The sequence below is a fragment of the Thamnophis elegans genome, chromosome 4 (genome assembly GCF_009769535.1).
Source record: "Thamnophis elegans isolate rThaEle1 chromosome 4, rThaEle1.pri, whole genome shotgun sequence".
In the NCBI taxonomy this organism is placed as follows: Eukaryota; Metazoa; Chordata; class Lepidosauria; order Squamata; family Colubridae; genus Thamnophis; species Thamnophis elegans.
This window is the reverse complement of record NC_045544.1, coordinates 119,123,223-119,144,974: the sequence shown is the minus strand read 5'-3', so window position 1 is coordinate 119,144,974 and position 21,752 is coordinate 119,123,223. Positions and strand designations below refer to the sequence as shown.

The window sequence follows — 21,752 nt, the reverse complement described above, 5'->3', positions numbered from 1 at the left end:
AAGCCCGAGAATTTTATTACAAGACCCTGAAGGCGGGACTTCCTGATTCATCCGGACCTGGAGAGAGACAAGGAGAAGGAGAAGACAAGCAGCGAGACACGTGGCTACAAGGCGGAGGGTGTTGCTTTCCTCTTCCGGAAGGGCAGAAGAGTAAAGAATAAAGACTTAGCGATGTTCTTAAAACTTTATGATTTCTGCCTGGGATAAAATGGAAAAGTTGTATATCGATGATGAGACATGGAGACTGAAAGAAGCGTTGCTGATTGTGGACACATATTGTATATAAGATTTGTTTGAACTCTAACTCAAATTGCGCATGAATTATTTTCCTAGGCGAGGAGAGCGGAGATCGCGATCTTTTTGAGTTGTGGTCTGGGACGAACGGAGTTGGGAGGCGCGTGGGAGAGGGAAGGGTAGCGAAAGCTTAACTAGACTACTTGGGGCTAGAATGCAAGCTGATGTTTGTATCAGTTGCTATTTCAATATAAGGTTAAGAAAGATTAGTCAGAGAGTCTCCAGGAAGGTGGAGTAAATATGTGAGGAGCAATGGACGCGGATAAAATATATATGTGGATATGGATAAAGGCAGGGTGGAAGGTAAAAAAATTTACATGTGGATGTGGGTAAGGATAGAATGGGAGGTGTTGGAAATGAAAAATGAAAGAAGTACTTGAGTTTAATGGTTTTATAGAAAGGTTTGGATATTCGGATAAAAAAGAGATAAATTAAAGGTCTGAATAGATAGATAAAGCAATGAGACTTTTAGTTGGGGAATCCTAATTGATTAACTTACCTGGCTCTAACACAGTTTGAAACCCTGCAAGTAGTAAAATAACCGAAATTTGGAATGAGCTACATTGTTTAAGATTTACAGATGATGGGAAGCTGTGTTAATGTAGTGGGTTTATTGATCTTTCTTGTTTTTCTTTTTTTTTTTTTCTTTTTTCTTTTTCTGTGTGTGTTTTTTTCTTTTCTATTTTTTACTATTCCCTTTTTTTTGTTTTTCTTTTATTTTTTTAACTTTAAAGTTAGCTGGCTTTATTATACTCAAGTGCTTGTTAAAGAACTATGCCGGGTATGGGACCTGGGAAGCCGTAAGGGGGTTAGGGAGGGGGGATTATAGGGGGGAGGGGGGAGGGTGGAATTACAGTTTCAATTCTTAGAACAATAAGAATTCACTTGTATACTGCGGCTCGTTTTTCTTTTTTTTCTTTTTCTCTTTTATTTTCTAAAAAATAAACTGAATAGATTAATTGTAGGGATACACCAAAGTGAGGAGAAGAGGGAAAGAAGAGGGAGAAGTAAAGAGGGAGCGAGAGGGGAATGTAAGGAGGGTGAGATGGAGGGAGGGGGAGATGTCTGAGGGGGAAGGGAAGTAGAAGAGGGGAATGCTGGAGGGGAGAAATGAAAGTTGGAGGGGGAGAAGAAAGGGTGTATGGGGGATTGAAGTGTCATGTTGGGTTTTTTTTTTTATGGTGGATTTTTTCCTTTTTTTTGTTTTTTGTTACGCACAGTATATAAGTGATTGTATAAAATGAAAATGAAAATGAAATAAATAAAATGTTTAGAGGAAAAAAAAAAAAAAGCCACTGTGAGGTCTAATAGGACCAGGACAGAGGAGCAGCCCCTGTCCCGGGCCCGCCAGAGATCATCAACCAACGCGACCAATGCCGTCTCCATGCTGTATCCGGGCCTGAAACCTGACTGAAACGGATCCAGGTAGGCAGCTTCATCCAGGGACTGGGGAAGCTGACGTGCTACTGCACTCTCAACAACCTTCGCTACAAAGCGAAGGTTAGAGACTGGACGATAGTTGGCTAAAGAAGCTGGATCCAGGGAAGGCTTCCTAAGGAGGGGCCTCACCACCGCCTCCTTCAAGGCGGTGGGAAAGAACCCCTCTCTTAACGAAGCATTGGTAATTGCCTGGAGCCAGCCTTGTGTCACCTCCCAGGAAGCCGAGACTAACCAAGAGGGACACGGGTCCAGCACACAAGTGGCAGCACTGAGTCTCCCCATAATCCTGTCCATGCCCTTGGGGGTCACAAGATCAAACTCATCCCAGATGGTCTCCACAAGATTCATCCCCGTCGACTCGCCCAAATCTACCCAGTCAGAGTCCAAGCCTGTCCGGATCTGAGCGATTTTATCCTGCAGATACTGAACAAATTCTTCAGCCCTACCCTGCAAGGGGTCTTTCCCAGCTCCTTGGTTAAGTAAGGAGCGGATCACTCTAAACAGGGGGGATGGGCAGTTATCTGCAGACGCGATAAGAGCGAAAAATGTTGCTGTTTTGCCGCTTTTATCACCACTAAGTAGGATTTAATATGAATGCTTACTAGTGTTCGATCAGATTCAGACCGGCTGGCCCTCCAACCACTCTCTAGTCTTCTTCATCTGTGATTTTCCTTAGATTCCAAAACTAAGAATATTGTTCAACATGTGGTAGGCCAGCCACTCAGCTAAAATCAACTTCCTTGAAAACGCTACTTAACTTAGAACACACATTTGGTAGACTTATTCTTAGATGCAAAGAGGCAGCTTAGCACCGGGGTTACACTGCCAGACTGGAAAGAAGGAGTTCACTCTCAGCCATAGAAACTCATTTGGTGATTTTGAACCACATATTTTCCATCACCTCAGTGGATTGTTATTGGAAAAAATGGAGTGCTATTTAAGATGCCTGGAGCTTCTGAACAAAAGACTGGATTAAAGTCTAATTAAATAAAAATAAATACATTTGAAACCTAGAAGATATGGATAACTTGGGAAATTCTTAGTTTTCAGAATATTTAAAAGCCAGGACAAACATATTCTTAGGATTTAAAATATTGCTATGTATGTATGTATGTATGTATGTATGTATGTATGTATGTATGTAGAAATATTTAAAATATTGCTTTAGTTGAGTTATTTATTAATATTCCACTTTTGATCAGAATGAATTATAATAATAGCCCATCAATAAAGTATACTTCTATTTTCTTACAATAATTATCTCTATCACCAAACGTTTTCTGGGTAATTTAAACCAAGCCACTAGCACAAGTAGCCTGAACACAGAAGAAGTTTGAAAAAGTAATTCATATTCAAAACTGCTCTAGAGAAACTGCACTGGCAACTCCAACAAAGAGAGTATTGCTATGCTAGCTCAAACAGAATAATGTACAAGGATACAGCATGTATTAAGTCACTCACCTGCTGAGGAAGCAGGGGTAGGGAGTGCTCTGCCTGGGTTGCTGTTGGAGTGGCAGGCTCTTGAAAATCATCCTCTGCATCTGAGCTCGACATGGCATCGCCCAGGTGTCCACAAGATTTGGTCTGCCCCGTGACTACAACCATCCCTCTGACTCTTGTAACTGGGTCTGCTTGGCAGGCAGCCGTGGCAAGGCTAATGGGAAGTTAAGAGCCATGTTCATTCAAGAGCCTTTCTTTTAAGGAAGTCTAATAAGAATGGACCACTGTGGGGCAGCAGGCACTCAGGGATGCTCCACATTGGCTGTTTACAGGTATCACTGCTATTCTCAGGAAGTGAATCACAATCAGTATAGTTATTGTGGCTGCAATTATCTACAAGCTCTGAGGGACATGCTGTGGGAGGCCCCGCATTTGCACAAGAGCACTGGAAAACCTTCCTGTCGGATTTCATAGCCAACCAAATCCCCAGTGGAAATATGCTTCACTGACTAGCTGTTCAACTTGCTTTTAGTTGCAGGACTGTTATTTGCTTTTCCAAATCAACTTAACAATTGGGAATACCTGTTGCTGAGTAGCCATTTGGTAATCCCCAAAGTTGTCAACCACAGCTGCTCTCAGACTGGGCAGACTGTTTTTGAGGGCCACTCCCCTGCTGAAAGTGGTCCCAAAATCACAATACACAAAAGGAAATATTCCTCAGCCAGTTCTTGCAATAATCAGTAATTCACAGAAATCTACTACCATTAAATAGAATTTTATCATACATCGTTTGACAGAAATGGTTTCCCGGGAAAACGGTGTATGTGTCACAACACCATGTATAAAAATGTGGGCTGCCACATTTAAGTAGCCGATTTCTCCAGTAGTGATCAAGAAATGGAAACAGAAAATTAAAAGGAGGGGGGGTGGTAACCTGAATTTTTATCCCTGCATTCAGAGATTTGTGATACTGCTTTTAATTAGCGTTTCATTTTCTTGGTCACTTCAAACTTCAAGACACACAATGGAGCATAACATCTGGACTGCAAGTAAACAGCCCCGGAGGGAAGGAGTTTGTTCATATGTTTGAAATAAAAAATAAATTAGCTTTACTTGAAATAAAAAATAAATTAGCTTTACTTTGAAGATGTATTTCTTGGACTAAGAACAATCTATGCTGCAGAACACACTTTTTAAATCTCTGAGGGTCATAAAAACTATTTTTGCTTCTATTCTATAGCATCTACGAATCATATACTTTTCCTGAATAGCAGCATAAAAGAGAAGCTAATCCAAGTTTATTCTTACCCTAGAAGCAAGATAGAATATTTGTTCTAAACTGATTTTAAAATTATATCATATAATGGATTTCATGACATGAAAAAAATGTTCTGCCAATCTGCAAGCCACATACCTATTTGATTTGTCATATAATCTTTGACTGGTGCTTCATAATTTGTGTAAATTAATAAATCTGTTTGTATCATTTGCAGAATGGATAGTCATATTAGTAGGAGGAACAGCAGAGTCTTTTGGCATTTCAAACTGTTTTATAGCAGCTTTAATGGGCTCAGCCAAGATCCTCTTTTCCTTTTTGCTCTTACTCAATCTTATTCAATTAGACAGAACAACCTACAGATCTCTTTTCCAATTCACAGAAAGATCTTCATAAATCCATCCTACAATAATAAGCCCGCTCTGATTCTTAATCTTATTGAATTAACCCAAAAGTATTAAGGGATTATTAAGAACTAAAATACAAAGACTGAATTTGTACCACCTTTTTCCATCGGGTAGATCTTCATCCTCTTTGGCTGCTTAAGGAAAGGTGAATGCAGATCATAACACCCCTGCTGCTTTATCCTTAGGGACTTGAACACAGGTGGGTCTTTTTATCCTGTTGATGAGAAGCCTAATGCTATTTCTTAGCTGATGCTGCATGAGGTGCAAATTATAATTACTGTAAGGCACAGCTTTCCTGGTAGAATGGCACCCAGGCTAACCATGGGACAAAAAAGTATCTGAGCTGCAACCTTGCCTTTAGACCAGGCGTGTCCAACTCCAGGCCAACAATCCACATGCAGCCCTAGACAGCTAGCAATGCAACCTCACAAGATTGTAAACTTTTAACATTTATGTGCATTCATATACATTATATGCAGTCCAAGATAATACCTCTTCACTTCTTGCGGCCCAAGCAAACCAAAAGGTTGGACACACCTGCTTTAGCCTCAAGTTCAAATTTCACACGAAAGCTAAACAAATATTAAAAGCAGAGCAGCCCAATAAAGACAATATCCTTTGTTCCCCTATCCACCCAGACAGGCCTCAACTATATTGCTCCTTGTCCAGGATAAGGTAATGGTAAAGGTTCCCCTCTCACATATGTGCTAGTTGTTCCCGACTCTAGGGGGTGGTGCTCATCTCCGTTTCAAAGCCGAAGAGCCAGCACTGTCCAAAGACATCTTCGTGGTCATGTGGCCGGCATGACTAAACACCGAAGGTGCATGGAACGCTGTTACCTTCTCACCAAAGGTGGTCCCTATTTTTCTACTTGCATTTTTTCATGCTTTCGAACTGCTAGGTTGGCAGAAGCTGGGATAAGGAATGGGAGCTCACTCCCGTTACCTGGCACTAGGGATTCGAACTGCCAACCTTTCTGATTGACAAGCTCAGCGTCTCAGCTACCGCGTCCCTTGTCCACTATACTGAAGTCTTAATAACAACAGAAAGAGCCAGCAGCTGGTCTGGCTCCAAGCTAGCCTCCCCTCCCCTGCCTGGAGCCCACCAGATATGGGGCTCTCCACAGCAGCCAACTTGTCCCTTGCCAGCAAAACCAAAGGTCAGGCTGCTTATAGTTGATGGGGATTGTCATCTGAAATATCTGGAAGTTTAAGGTTACACAAGAGAAGGGGCTTCCTTTTCCTCCCTCGCCCTCCATTCTCCGCCGAGTAAAGAAAACAAAATTTGCTTGGCAGAAGGCAGTCAAAAAGAAAAAAAAGAATGGGGAAGTTTGGCCTTTGGTAAGGGCCATACCCCAAAGGGGAAGGTCTCTGCCACTTCCACGCTCCCAAAGGGCCCAGAGAGAAACTGGGCTTTTTCACCTGCTCCTCTTTTTTTTTCTTTTTTTTCTTTGCCCACGCCCCGAAAAGGGGCGGGGCCTCGGGATCACTTAGTGCTCGGGGCGGAGCCAGGTTGCCGTAGGAGCTTCTGAGACTGGCCTCCCACGCGCTCACCTGTTGGTCTGTTCGCCGATGAAAAATGGCGGCGATATTTGCCGCCACCGAAGCTGCTCTTCCTCGTTGCCTCCCGGATGAGCTGGAGTGATCTTTCGGCGCTCCTCAATCAAAGCCCGGCTCCCCAACCGCCTTTCCTTGCCCCGCAGGCCTCCGCCATCCGGGTACTTTGGGATTGACGAGGACAAAACAGATTATAGGCTGTCCAGTGGATGGAGTGAGGCCCCCCAAAAAAGCTCCGCCCCCTTCCCTCCTACCTCCTCCAACTGGCTCCGGCCCTTTCTCCGTCTCCCATGGCGACGAGATGCAGCAACGGAAGGTCTCCGCTCCGACTCTCGCGCTTCTTCTGGTTGCCAGGGAGACGGGGGCTCACAACCAGCAGCCGAAGTGATGTAGGGAGAATTTGACTTTCTCCACCAATAAATAATGAGCACGTTTGTCTCTATTGTTTGCTACTTCATATTAACGTATCTTCCCCCTTGAAATGAAGTACAGCGATTCTCCTGTGGCGGAAGGGGAGATAAATGTTACAAGTGATGGGTGTGTTCAGACAATGCACTTAACTTGTTCAACCCATTTTCTGGGTTTGCACAATATACTGAATAGGGTTTTAAAAAAAAAAGCGGGGGGCAGTTGCCCAGAGATGATGGTGGTGCAGTCTGTCCACTGAAATGTAATTTAGTATATGAAATTGCATGATTCAAAAAGTAACAGACATCATAGGAAGGGACCTTGGAGGTCTTCTAGTCCAACCCCTTGCTCAAGTAGGCGACCCGATACCATTCCAGACAAGTGGCTGTCCAGTCTCTTCTTAAAAGCCTCCAGGGATGGAGGACCCACAACTTTCAAAGTCAAGCTGTTTCACTGATTTATTTTTCTCACTTCCAGGAAATTTCTCCTTAGTTCTAGTTGACTGTTGAATGCAAGTTGTGTTTTATTATTTTATTCTGTTCACATATTGTTTGTCTTTTGGTATTGCACCCCCTTCCCTGTGATTGTAAGCCGCCCTGAGTCCCCTCAGGGAAAAGGGCGGCCTATAAATCCTAATAAAATGTCTAAAAAAATGTCTAAATGTTGGGTCTTTCCTTGATTAGTTTCCAAACATTGTTTCTTGTCTTTCCTTCTGGAGCTTTGGAAAATAGGTTGATCCCTTATTCTTTGTGGCAGACCTTCAAATATTGGAACACTGCTATCACATTACTCCTAGTCCTTCTTTTCACTAGACTAGATAAAACCAATTCCTGCATTATTTTATTCAGAAGTACAAAAGTGGATAGTTAAAATATATCACCAGTAATTAAATTTAAATATGTTTGGGATAAACACATGTTCATCAAAAGGGGGGGGGGTTTACACTATGTATCACTTGGTCTTTTTCTGCATTTTCTGTTTCTATGAACATACAGATATGAACAAGACCTGAATTTTCAAATGGAATGAAAGAATAAAAAATATTTGATGGCAATTAATTTAGCTTCTATTTCAGGAATATTGTTGGAAATACTGTATTGTTAAAAAGAAAATATCTAGAATAAAAAATTTCCTGAAACAGAACCATGGATTTCACAAAGGCTACTTTCATTACAATTCACCTCCCTGGAATAAATTGCAGTTGCTCTTGTGGATTGGCAACAGATTAAAAGACAGAAAGAAGTGGAATTAAGTGGATTTTTTTTTCAAATGGGAAAGAGACACATAGTAAGATTTCCTCTGCGAATAGTGATAGTACAATGTTTTTGAGCAGTGCATTACTCAAAGTTATCACTTAAATTGTTCAGGGGATACTGTTAGAAAGAAATACTGCAAAAGAATCTTTTCAAACTGGGTAAATAGGCTTCAAAATGACAAATGCAGTTCAATATAAAGAATATAGGTAGTCCTTAACCTACAACTGTTTGTTTAGGAACCATTCAAAATTACAATGGCATTGAAAAAAATTACTTATTACTGTTTTTCATGCTTATGACCATTATGGCAATCTCCTGGTCACATGATCAAAATTCAGATGCTTGGCAACTGTCTCATGTTTATGGTGGTGACAGTATCCCAGGATCATATAGTCATCTTTTGTTACCTTCTGACAAGCTAAGTCAATGGGGAAGCCCGATTCACTTAACCATGTTACTAACTTAACTGAAGTGATTCACTTAACAACCGTGACAAGAAAGGTCGTGAAATGGGGCAAAACTCATTTAACAGCCATCTCACTTAGCAACAGAAATTTTGTGCTGAATTGTGGTCATAGGTCAAAGGACTACTTGTATCTATTGGCACAAAGAATCCATTTCTACATTAATGGGAAAGGATGGTAACTGATCAGAAATAGATATGACAGCCAAAGAAAGCTGTCAGTAGCATTTTGGATTGCTAGTTCAATGAAAATATCAACCCAGATTGTAGCTCTGTAAAAAATAAAATAAAAACTAAGCAATTTCCATGCTTGTTATCATCACTAGGAGAGAACCTGAAAATAGAAAGGTGTGTTAGGACTGAGATAGCATTGGTCACTCTTGTGGATAGATGACCTTTTTTGAAACCTGGATAGAAGTCCTGCACCTTTTCTGGTCCTTCTAAATCTTTCAGACTTATTTAATGCTAATAACAACAGTAGGTGTCTCAACTGCCTGTAAGGCCTGGGGATTAGCAACACTGCTAGTGCTGAAGGTTATGTATTGAAATTAAATTAACATGGATCAAGCGGTCAGTAGGGAAAAAAAGGCCAGCCTTTCACCTTACACCTGAAAACGGAGTCAGAGCCAGATACTTTTCAGACTATAATGAATTCAGAAAGGTCACCTTAAAAGGGTGTTGAAACACAAGTAAACAATTAGTTCTCACAGGAAAGCCTCTTTATTTTATGTGCCAGACAGATTTATGAGCACACGATTTTTGAAAAAAATAAAAAAGATACTTTGTTCTCGAGTTTTATTTTGGAAAGCTTTATTCTGAAGCTTGTATAAATTTAATTATTAGTACTCTTGTTGCTGTTACTATTGTAATGTTAAATAACCATATTTTAAATATTATTTTTATGAGTTGATTTGGTAGGATAACATTTTTTAAAATGTATGTTTTTATATAACCTCAAATTGCTTTTTCTCCCCTTTAATTCAGAAATCAGACTCAAAAAATTGCCACATTTAAAGCTTTTATTTTGAAAAATAAAATACAAAAGGCTGTTGGATTGTAAACCTTCAAGTTCTTTCTTGCATCTCAGAAAACATTTTTAAATAATTAAAACATAATTTCATAAATCAGCTAAATTGGTAAAAGGGTGTGGTGACAACAGGAACAAGCACCATTTTCCACAAATTAAAAAATGATTGCTCAAGGAAGGAAAAACAATAGAGAGAGAAGAAGCTGTCTGCTGTATGGTGTCCTAATGATGGATGTGAACTACGTGTGGAGAAAACAGTTCAAAGGAGACAGAAAGGTGTATTTAAGAATTAACATAGACATTCTGTGCAGTGGTTCATTTCCTGTATTTTGTGTAGGAAAGCAAGGGCTAAACAGGCCATTCCTCATTTTTTCATCCTTATGAAGCCATGACTGCCAATCATCCCTTTGGAAGATATGCACACAGAGGAACCAGCATGCATCAAAATAGACACACCCTGCAATTCACGCATGAGGACTAATGTGTTAAGTTAGCAGTCTTATGGAAAGCATCTTAAAAGTTAATATATCTCATATCCTAAATCAATACTGAAGATATACCATTCAGTTTCTTCTGAGGTTTTTAAAACAATTGTGAAAATGGGAATCACTGCAATTTCTAATGCTTGAGAGTCAATCTGGCAATGTATCTTCTGTATATTAGTGTCACAGAGATTAATAGGCACACCATAACTGCACGACTCTCACAACTCCAAAATGTTTTATACAGGAGATATTCCCACCTGGAGTCCTCCCACTTTAATGCCTTGTTCCCAGAACCATTCCCTACAAACATCTCCAGCATTTCAGTACAGCTACTCTCAGAAGGAAGATAGACGTTTACATGTCATTATGAAATGGGGACATATTCTGAGGAAACAGATTTTTGTAGATTTTGCCATCGTGCTTTCTTTAAAACGACTCCAACATTCCTAGTCAAATAGAAAACAAAAGATTTCAGTACATTTCTTCAGGATAGGGCAATGTCCATTGTACATGTACACTAATTTTATTTAGTCTCCCAATCTTAGTACAATACATAGTCATATGGAACTTACATATTCTGAATCAGGCCCAAGACTGTGTCCAAGGTAAAGAATCTAAACAAAAGTTCCATGTGTGCAAAGAATGTGTAAATTAATCGTTAATCTTATCTGTTTCACTGTCCTCAGGGCAGATTTGCACTAACAATTGATCTCTCAATTTTTATTAAATAGTATTGCTCTGATTTGGAACAGATTATTATTATTATTATTTTGTTAATTTCTGGAATTTTGAGGTGGCTGTGACTGTTGGATTTTTATTTCTTCTCAGAGCATTAATCTCCATCTGGCCACTAGAGTAAGGCTCTTCTCAGAGGCCATTTTACCTTTATAGCTACTTCCAGGACTGGTCCTGTAATTTGTCGAATTTACATGGCTAGTCTAGAGGATGATGCAAAGCGCAATCAGCCATAGAAAATACCTCCATGTATCCTACTGAGTGGACAGGATATTTTTAACTCTCCAAAGAAGAACCAAGACTGTCAACCAACTCACATATTTTCCAAAGTTAGCAATATTTTGTTTCTGGGAAAATAGAAATGCTATTGTGCTGTTGCAGTTTTAAACTACCCTTTCCCCCCAAAGGGCCTGATGGCTGCCTACAAATCAGATCGATCTACCATTACTAACAATACAAAGTGGTATTTTAAGCAAATTATTTATCTTCCTTGCTAGTAGTAGTGATCCTCCAATTGGTGGCAAATAAGAACCCAAATAAGAGAGGTTCTACTTCAAAGGGTGTCAAAACCTTTAACCAACTCACAATTTAGAAAGAGTGATTCTCACAAATTTGGAGTAGGGAGATTTATTGCAATGAGCACAGGATCAGGTTGCAGAATCTTGAAAACTGGTTTTGTACACTTTGTACATTTTGGCTCTCAATAGCATGAATGTCTATTATGCTTGATTTTTTTTCTAACTGACTCATTTAAAGAGAAGGATTCTAACTACTTATTCAATACCAGAATTAATAGTGGTATAATAATGATAATAATATCAATAACGTATAACTGCTCTTATTCTGCAATATTTTGGAAATTTCCATTTTTATTGCCAGAACCAGAAAATTCCACTGAAAAGGGATTCCATCCAAGAAACGCCACCATATTTGGCTTTCAAATATATCAACATTCAAGGTTCTCTTCTTCACCAACAAAGTTATGCTAGAATTCACATGTGCACCCATTTCAAGAGGCCTTGTGACAAACCGTTTCTAAATAGATTGTGCTTGAAGAACGAGAATAAGGTTGTGCTCAAAGTAAGTTACTCTAGTCATGATGGGTGGCATATAAATTTAATAATTTGATTTAATAAATAAATATTATATACACTGTGAAACTGTTGCTAAATGCAAGTAAAGAGGATGAGGAAACGAACAGTGCATTTTATTAACTATTACATACGTTAAGTCACAGCCACTCTTCTAGTTCACCGCATCAGTCTATTGGGGGGAAAAAGGTGTGAGATAAAGTGTTATTTTTCAAATGCATATTGAAACTATACTTGAATTCAAAATATTTTTATCAACTTCTAATACTGGAACACCATTACATCACCTTGTGGAAATTAATGATAGTACAATAAACTCAGGATAAAGTAGACTTCTTTCTACAATGCAAAAAGATTTTCTCCCCACATCAGAGTAATGTATACTAGTACAGATCATTTTTAAAAAGGGGTAAGACAAATTCATGGAACATAAACCTATGTCTACTTGTTCAGACACCTAGGCAGAAATTACATTTACATTTCCGTTACCATATGTTTAAAGACAGAATATCTTAGAATTTCAGGTCACTGGGACCAAAGAAACCTGCTTCATGTTAAAGCAGAGCAAGGGCCTATCTAACTTAGCTTTGGCTAGAATCAGACTTCAATCATAGAAGAACATTTATGGAACCCACCCACCCCCAACCCTGCCCACACAAGGCAAGGGTAACTCTTTGGCCTTTTGGCCACTCATCCAAACTTAGTTGTTATGGACAAATTTTAGCACTTTAGAATTGCTACTGCCAGGAATATATTAGTTATATTTTTATTATAATTATGTATGCAATTCTGTTATGGTACCTTATTGCATATCATTGTTACTGCAATGGCAGCAGAGGTAATCTGCTTGGAGTTAAACTTAGCTAAAACAGTTTAAAATCTTTGAAATGAAATTCATTACCAGACAAAATACAAGTTTGCCAAAATGCCAACTTGGGTTGAGATAATTCTAGCAATGAAGACCTGGCTGATGGCAATAAAATACAAAGGCGTTGTAGTGTATCATATAGTAATATCAATACATGATATTACACTGTGATGTGGTACAATGCTGTTTATAGCTGAATGTTTAATTTGTGGGGGATTAAAAACTAAACATGAGGATTAGAGGGGTAATCCATGGAATTTGGCATTCTATTTTCAACAGTGGTCAGCCATATTTCTAGGAATGTCACAAACCTGAAGAAAATGAGACTTTCCTGATAGCTCTCATCTTTTTGACTTAAAAGGCTCTTTTGCTAATGTTTTCTGATTCCTTCAGTTAATGGAACATGTAGGGCTTGTGGCCAAAAGTTGTAAGCTGAAAATGTCTTTGGAGTGCTATCAAGCAATAGCAATAGCATTTAGACTTATATACTGCTTCATAGTTCTTTTATAGCCTTCTCTAAGCGGTTTACAGAGTCAGCATATTGCCCCCAACAATCTGGGTCCTCATTTTATCCACCTCGGAAGGATAGAAGGCTTAGTCAACTTTGAGCCAGTGAAAATTGAACTGCTGAACTGCAGCTATCAGTCGGTTGAAGTAGCCTGCAGTACTGCACTCTAACAACTGTGCCATCTCAGTTCTTCTATCAATACTTCTTCTAAATATTCTACCCCTTCACATTCTTTTAGTTTATTCCACAATCAGCATTCTACAGAGGCTGAGCATAATCAGTTTTTACTGGATTGTTCAGCACCTGAATTTTTATTTTATTCTTGCTCCATGTGGATTTTTTCCCAATCACTGTTTCCCTAAAATAATTAGTATTCTTACAACTTTTCCAATCAAATGCAACGAATAATGGAAATAATCCCTTTAACCGGTTAGCAACTTAAAATGCAAGATTTGTAGAACATTTTGGGGGTATGAGATACAAAAATTCAGAATTAAGGATCGTTGGAGAGAAGGAACACCACACAAACCTGAGCAGGAATAAATAATTTATGGCTGCAAATTAGTCAAGCACTGGCCAGCCAAGCCAAAGCATAAATTGATTTAAAAAAATGTGCAGAGCTAAGCCAAATAGCTCGTTTGCACATGAGACAGAACAGATCTTGCAGGCCCACAAACAACAGCAGCTTATCAGTGGGAATTCTGGTGCCTGCAGCCAAGAAAGCAGCTGTGCTCTAAAAAAAGAAGACAAATAACACATACTACTCTACTTTATCAACTCCTTCTTCACTTTAGCTGGATATGGGATTTCCTTTCTACTGTCTTCCTTAGCTGCAATGAGAAGAAAGTCAATGTTCACTGGGGATAAAATTGTTCTCTCATTTATTGTTTCAGAGGCTATTCCTCCCACCCATGAAACTAGTGTGTAATTGCACAAAATGTGGGTGAAGTTGCCAATGAAAGCTAATTTAATATTTTTCCCCCTTTGGCCGCACTAAAAGGCTTCAACTTCCCTTTAGCCATGCCAGCTGGAGATTATTGATAATTGCAGTCCAACATTTTTTGACTATGACATATATCTTAATACACTAAAATGGTCCAAAGAAATCTGGTGGGTACCAGCTTGGGGGAAGCTATAATAAATGGTAACTGAGGAATGTACAAAATAAGTGCTTGCAAAATGTTTTTATACATTTTTAAAAACAAACTTGGGTGTGAAAACAACTCAACTCTGCAGGTTGAACCAGCTAGAGATCATTTGACCAGGTGAATTTAACTTACAATTTTGATTGCATTCAACTGCATGGCCCTTGAATCAGAAGGTCATTGATGTTACTAATATCAGGGCTGTCAAACTTCTGGCCCACGGGCTGGATGTGTTACACACTGGCCATGCCCCCGCCTGGTTTAGCGAAGGGGGAAAAAGTCCCCATATGTCATGTGATGTCACCATGACAACGTAAGTTTGACACCCCTGTCCTAGATACTTCATGAGATGAGGGCCCCAAGAATCCTTACCTGTGGCACTTCTTTTAGGAAGTCCGGAAGCTGAAATTCACCTTTATAAACCTGGGAGGAAAGAAAACAAAGTTTGAAACAGAAACCATGTTCCAAATATTAATACTTTTCCTGGGCCGATTACACTCAATACCTGGTTGTGGTCCTAAATATCTGATAGAAATCAGATTATTGTATTACACTAAGTATTAAGCTGATAGAGAGGGGCTGCAGGAAAACAGAAGGGAACAGCTTACATATATGACCCAATCCACCTTACACACTTTCTCTTAGTCTTTTGAAGTTCAGGAGAGGCTTTTATAAGGAAGAAAGTCCTATAAAGAGTACTTGTTAAGGAAAGATAAAGTATCATCAAAACTGGATTGTTACAGCACTGACAATCTTTGATTCCCCAGATAAGAAGCTTTTTTTTTGGGGGGGGGGGAGTCAATAGATGTAGAGATTCAAGGAAGGGCAAGGAGGAAAGCTCAGTCAACCAATTTCTGTAGAGTGGTAGTAGCAGATCATAGCCTCTGAGTGATCTCAAAAACTAAGATGGGTAGTCCAAAAGACTTCCTAAAAATCTAAAGCAGACCACTGCCTTGTTGTTACCAAAATAATACTTGAGAAGGATAAATTTATAAAGTCACTAAGAACTGAGCTCAACTCATCAAGTTAACTCATTTTTCTTAACTACAAGAGAGTTGTTGTTACAAAACCATGTAGAGTACTTTTACTTGCACATTTCATTCATTCTCTTTCCAGGTCATTGCCCAATTGTTAGATAAGCATTGGATGCTATTTTTGTATCCAATTAAATGCATTTTTACAATGTATTTACTATTGTATATTACTGTTACCTCTGTACTGTTTGAAATGTTGCATTTATCATGGTTCTTTTAGCTGCAAGACTACAGAGCAGGGGTGTCAAACTCATGATGTGTTGTGACATATGACAACTTCCTCCCCTTTACTAAACCAGGAGTGGGGGTGGCCAGTGCATGACACATCAGGCCCATAGGCCACAAGTTTGACACCCCTGTTATAGAGGAACAGAGAGAGAGAGAGAGAGAGAGAGGAGATATCCAACCTCTAAATGAATTGGATCTTAAATCCCAGAACAGTTAGGCAGCAAAGCCAAAGAGAGTTAATATCCCAATGCACATGCACATCATATAGGGGGAAACTATGCTATGCCAGACCCATTTGAGTGGGAGGATGCTAAATGCAATCCTTCTTTGAAGGACACAGCAGTGACTTGCACATTGACTTCAATCCCCCAGTCCCATTTGTATCTTTGGTGGTTTCCAGTTTTTTTTACTACTGGTTTGCACACGCTCGCGTGTGACATTTCTGCGCATGCACAGAAGCATCTGGGCAGGTGGGCAGAGCCTCTCGCCACCACCGCTACCAGTTCGCCCGACCCAGGCTGAACCGGGAGCAACCCACCTCTGATTTATATACTTCCAAAAACAGTTGTCCCTTTTTTTATTTGCCCAACACATTCTACAAAAGCACCTGAACTTTGCAATAGCACCAACCTCATTTTTTAATTAAAATAAGATACACACATACACAAATATAACTTGCAATTTACCCTTCTTGTGTTTTCAAGGACTTTCTGATCCGGTTTCCCATAATTTGGTGGGTTGCCATAGGGGTCGTAGCCAAGCTTCCCCAACATCGGTGCGATCACTGGCATATCATGTAGGACGTCTGAGGGGATGTTTCCAACCCATTTTGACAAGGCTTCCACATTAACTGGCTTAATAACTTGGTCGGTAGATCTTTCAACTCTGCTCCAAAATATATGCATGCATTTATTAACTGATACAGTTGCATGAAAGGTATCCTCACAAAACAATGGGATGCAAGCCCTACCTGCTTTTTATTAATCTTGCCCATTGCAGAGATAGCATATGTTCGTGCACGAGTTGGATAAAACTGAAGAAGCATGTTTGGAATCTGTACTATCCCCACTGCTATTTCATATTTTATCATTTTTGTTTCTAGTCATTGCCAAATCCCCAGTAAAGCATAGCCCTATAAATTGTCTGCAGTTTGAGGGGCTTTTGGATAAGGTCAGAATGGGTGGGAGGGAGGAGAGGAAATCCTATGATGACCTGAAGCCATTGCAGTCATGGGCTGGACATAAGAAGGAAGCAATGTCATTGGGTCATAACAACAGAAGAAAGACGTTGCCAAAACATGTTTCTTACATGTTGCTTGTAATATGTGCACCATGTTAAGTGCAAGTCAAGAAAGGCCCCTTGATATGAAAAAGGGCCTTCCAGATCAGAGCATATCACATATGTATATTGAGGGGAAAATTAAGCAATCACTGCAGTGGTTAAGTGAATCATGTGGTTGTTGAGTGAATCTGGCCTCCTTCATTGACTTTGCCTGTCGGAAGCCAAGTGGGAAGGTTACAAATGGTGATCACATGACCCCAGGGCACTGCCACTGTCACAAATTCGTGCCTGCTGCCAAGTGTCCAAATTTTGATCAGGTGACCATGGAGATGCTGCAACAGTTGTGAAGTGTGAAAACCAGTCATAAATCACTTTTCTCAATAGTTGTTAAGTTGAGGACTACCTGTATCAGGTAAAAGAGCATGAAGATTGCCTCCTTGAGCAAACCTCTTACGTTAAGAACAAGAAGTCCATCGGGAGAGCAAAAATAAAATTTCAGGAAATGCAGAAACTGGTAGTAAAGTAATAATAGCTCAGAAACTAGGCAGTTACTAAAACACGGGTGTCAAACTCAAGGCCTTGGGACCAGATCAGGCCCATGGGGTGCTTAGATCTGGCCCCTGGTCCGGTCTTGGAAACAGCAAAGTGCCAGTCTGCATTGCCTCTGCCAGTGAAAATGGAGCTTGGAAGGCTGCATGCAGCTCAGTTTTCACTGGCAGAGAGTCGCAGGAGGCTGTCGCAGCCTAAAACGGAGCTCGGGAGCCCATTTTTGCTGGCAGAGCCTTCGGGTGAAACAAGTGACGTTGAGGTAGCCACATCCACCCTGTCCACGCTCACTCATCCCCACCCCCCAAGGTCAAACAACTCTCAATGAAATCGGGTTTGACACCTCGGGTTTAAAAGCAATATTTTTATATGAAGAAATCTGTTTTTTTCCTGATTTCCTTAGCTATTTTTCTAAAAAAAAATCTAAAAATGTAAAGCCATGAAAAATTTAAGACAATATATAATCCTATTTAAATGTTGTATTGTGCTTGTTTGCTCTTCTCAGTCTTATTTATGTGATCAAATTAAACCGAAAAAATTAAGTTCCAGGCTTTCTTAGAGTTCAGTAGTTCATATTTTCATTTGTAACAAAAGATTTTTTTAAATTAAGACTTAATAAATGTACATTATTGTGTAATTAGAATTAGAACTTTGCATTTAATAAATATGCAAGAATGATAGTTTCTAATGAGTAAAGCAAGATATAGATAAGACAGTTTATGTTCCTAAAGCAGATATGTGAAGGATAAAATGAATACAATTATTGCATATATTTCCATTTTTCTTCCAGAAAAAAATGAGAAAAATGGTATTTTTTACAGCAACAAATCCAGAAATTTTATATCCCTATTGTATCGCCTCTAAGTGATCTCATTTCTCTTTAGCAGGAGCATAACCTGAGGCTTTAGCATGTCGCTTCAGAGTCAGGAACATGGTTCTTACATCATCCCAAAATCATCACTAATTGTAATTTGGAAGCAACAGGAGGACAAATTTATTGTGATTAAAGAGCAATCCTGTTAATTGGATTGGCCAACATGAGTTTAACTACATTTTATATTAAATTATTTTGCTTTGTTAGATTTATATCAAGCCTCCCCCCACCCACCCACCCAGAAACTGAAGGCAACGTACTAGGGCTGTCCATTTTGTCCCCTGACCAGCAACTCTGTGAGATGGGTTGAGATGAAAGAAAGCAACCAGGGTTACTTAATGAGTTTCCATGACAGAGGATGGATATGAAGAGGGTCCTATATTTTAACTGTAAAGCTTGGTCCATATTAACTTCGGTTAACAGTAATCAAATGCAGTTTGTTGCACAATGCATGCTAGGTCTTTAATTGACCTGGTAACAGAAGTTACGTAAACATACCCTGGCTTGTCATTGAGAAAGGACAGAGAGAGTCATTACTAACAGCCTGATTGAATCTGCATTAATTTACCAAGAATTCGGGATTACCTAATGAAACCAATTGTCACATGTTTTGGACAGATGGAAGAAAATTCTTCATCTCAGTATTTCATTACACACTGGAACTTCCCACCAAAAGTTTTTAATGGACCACCAACCTCGACAATTTTAATGGACACTTGGGCATGTTCACAATAAAAGAAAGGGAAATATGTAACTATGGCCAATAGCCATGAGGGACTAATTAAACCTCCATGTTTAGAGTTAGTTTTATTTCTGAATACAGCTCCCACGGCAGAGGTGGTATTCAGCCAGTTCTAACAGGTTCTGGAGAACAGGTAGTGGAAATTTTGAGAATGGGGAGGGAATGCAGTATCCTTCCCCTGCCACGCCCACAAAACCACACCAACAGAACCAGTAGTAAAATTTTTAGAATCCCTCCACTGTCCCACGGCATCTGGTATGCTGACTATAGAAGCAGAGGTGTCTGGTATTTGGATCTAAAGTAAGAAAGATGCTTCAGATTCAGCAGCTCATTAAAAAAAAAACACCATGGAAACTCTGGAAAAGACACAGCATCTTGAAGGAGGCTCCAACAAGCACAGCAAAGCACCTTTCCAGCTTCAGATCCACACCTGAGTTAGCTGAATTTCTGCTTCTCTGCCAATAGAGAAGAAAAGAGCAATCAAGCCTCATCAGGTAGGGCTGGAAAAAAAAAATCCTATCTGAAATCCAGGAAGTCTGCTGCCAATCCCTGTTTTTGAGCCAGACAGGCAAAAAACACGACTTAGTATTGAGCTTCTTCCTCTTTCTCCAAGAAATCTTCACTCTCTAGACTTCAAACACAGGACAGCAAATAATATTCTCTCCCAACTCACAACCCCCCCCCCACCCGCTACATTCTTCTTCAAATTGCTCTTGTCTGTGGCTCTGCTGACAATAATAAGGAGGGGGGAATCCGGTGTCGGCTGCTTCCTTTAAAAAAAATGACATTCTCCCCACCAGCTCCAGCTGTTTTTTATTAAGAAGAGGGCAAATGCCAGAGTTACAGTGCTAGTTATGGCAAGACTCCATGCACTCAGCCTGTCCGCCAAGAGCCACGTTGGCAATGTGTTTCAGCCACAACGCATCTCGTGCTGCCTTGAGTTACTGCCAGTTCAGGCAGCTTCTTTTCACATCAATGTCAATCCAGATTTGTTTTCTGCTATTGTTGTTGGTTTTTGGGGAGGGGGAGGGGGGTTGAAATGAAATTGTACAGGACTGGCTTCATCACCCAAACCATAACAAACAGAAGCTGGGCAGCAGGGATCCACTGTGGAGGTTCAAAACATCTTCGAGTAAGGCTTGGACAATCTCTACGTACTATTCTAAGTAAATATTGCTCCATAAGAGTGTAGGGGGATCGGAGAGAATGAAAGGAAGACGGGGAAAAGAAGAAAGAGATCAGGAGAGGGGGATGGAAGGGAGAGAAAGAGAAGGAGAGAGGGTATGAAGGGGAAGAGGAAGAGCAGGAGTAGGAGAAAGGTAAGGGAAGAAGGGAGGAGAAGGAGGGGAGGAAGGAAGAAAGTAGAGGAGGGAGGGAGAAAAGAAAGGGAAAACAAGGAGGTGTTACAAAAGGAGGAAGGGATGGTAAATAAAGCAACCCAAACTGTACATTATAACTTATTAAATAAAATAATAAATGTATAAGAATGATAAATGTAAAGAAGAATAACAATTATGTGAATGTATACTTAAAATGGTATGTAAGAGAATTAAAAAAATAAAAATTCTTTGGAAGAGTGTAGGGGGAGCAATTGAGTCCAATGCAATGAGAGGACAAATAAATTGGACTGCTAAGGTTATGAAACATTTCTCCTTACCCTATGTGTGCATGTACACACCCATTGCACAACCAGGGTGCAAACAATTTTCATTTGTTAAGCCTTCTTTTTAAGTGGTCTAAACAGCAAGCTTCAAATCAGTAGATTAATTGGGAGTTTATCAAATTTTCTCTTTTCATCTAAAAATAGGGGGAAACCTATCCAGAGAGGCCTAATTTTAGGGGAAAGGGGGAGGAGAAAGGAGAGGATTATGCATTACAAACCTGTGCAGAGAAGCATGTATGCAATCAATAAGAATTCTAGCTAAAAGGAGAATGGCTTAGAACAGTCACACATGATACAATGCTGTAGGGAGTTCTGGTGCCTTTCGGATCATGAATAATTGAATTATCCAAATAGAGCTGATGACATTGAAGAATTACCCCTACCAAGAAGAACGTGATCAACACAAAGTAACCAAATACACAGCGCTACAATTTTCCTGCATGTCGGAATGAATGATCCAATTAGACTCAATTAAGAAATCTGCAGGCCTAGAGCTGCAGGCTGCCCCTGGACAGTCTTTCTGTAGCCCTTAGGCCTCCCGGAGACCATGGTTGGTTGCGCCTGGTGGCCTAATTCTCTGCTGTTGTGCAAAACACACACAAATATTATCACTGTAGTCACTCATATAGAGATGCAGCAGGAATTCCCCCTGCCATTTTGGTCAAGTATATACATTCCTTATGACCAGCTGTTATTTTCTTTTCGCCAGTACCACACTGTGGCATGTAAGTTGGGGCTGATCAGTGGCTTCAATGCCATAAGGAGTATTTACAGTTAGCATCTAAACCAGCAGTAAACCACCAGGATCAATTTTTGCCAATGGGGCCAACTTTTTCCACCTCTCTAAGAAAACAATCAAGATACTCCTGTTTGGTCCAGAATTATGGATTAAACCGTAATGATTTTAAGGATATTTTTTAAAGGATTTTAATTATTTTATGTTTTCTTTTGTCTTTACTGTGAGCTGCCAAGTATTCATTAGGTA

The 21,752-nt window shown here is 39.8% G+C and overlaps 2 protein-coding genes across 6 annotated transcripts in view; both read right to left on the bottom strand.

The window, feature by feature from the left end:
* Window positions 1-6,603, bottom strand: part of RABGEF1 (RAB guanine nucleotide exchange factor 1) — a 69,114-nt gene extending 62,511 nt beyond the window's left edge. The window contains exons 1-2 of the mRNA XM_032216108.1: window positions 6,411-6,603; window positions 3,196-3,388 (exon numbers count right to left, since the gene is read on the bottom strand). Of these exons, the coding sequence (XP_032071999.1) occupies window positions 3,196-3,339 (144 nt within the window). The 5' untranslated portion in view covers window positions 3,340-3,388; window positions 6,411-6,603. The remainder of the gene's footprint in view (window positions 1-3,195; window positions 3,389-6,410) is intronic.
* A 3,622-nt stretch (window positions 6,604-10,225) lies between these two features.
* TPST1 (tyrosylprotein sulfotransferase 1) overlaps window positions 10,226-21,752 on the bottom strand; it is a 30,952-nt gene continuing 19,425 nt past the window's right edge. For 3 of the 5 annotated variants that reach the window (XR_004255283.1, XR_004255281.1, XR_004255284.1), the window contains exons 3-7: window positions 16,348-16,546; window positions 14,772-14,822; window positions 14,016-14,084; window positions 12,013-12,050; window positions 10,226-10,498 (exon numbers count right to left, since the gene is read on the bottom strand). Coding sequence is in view for 1 of the 5 variants with exons in the window: in XM_032216605.1 (XP_032072496.1) it covers window positions 12,033-12,050; window positions 14,772-14,822; window positions 16,348-16,546 (268 nt within the window). In the remaining 4 variants the exon portion in view is untranslated. The remainder of the gene's footprint in view (window positions 10,499-12,012; window positions 12,051-14,015; window positions 14,085-14,771; window positions 14,823-16,347; window positions 16,547-21,752) is intronic. The other 2 variants (XR_004255282.1, XM_032216605.1) reach the window with 2 other exon arrangements.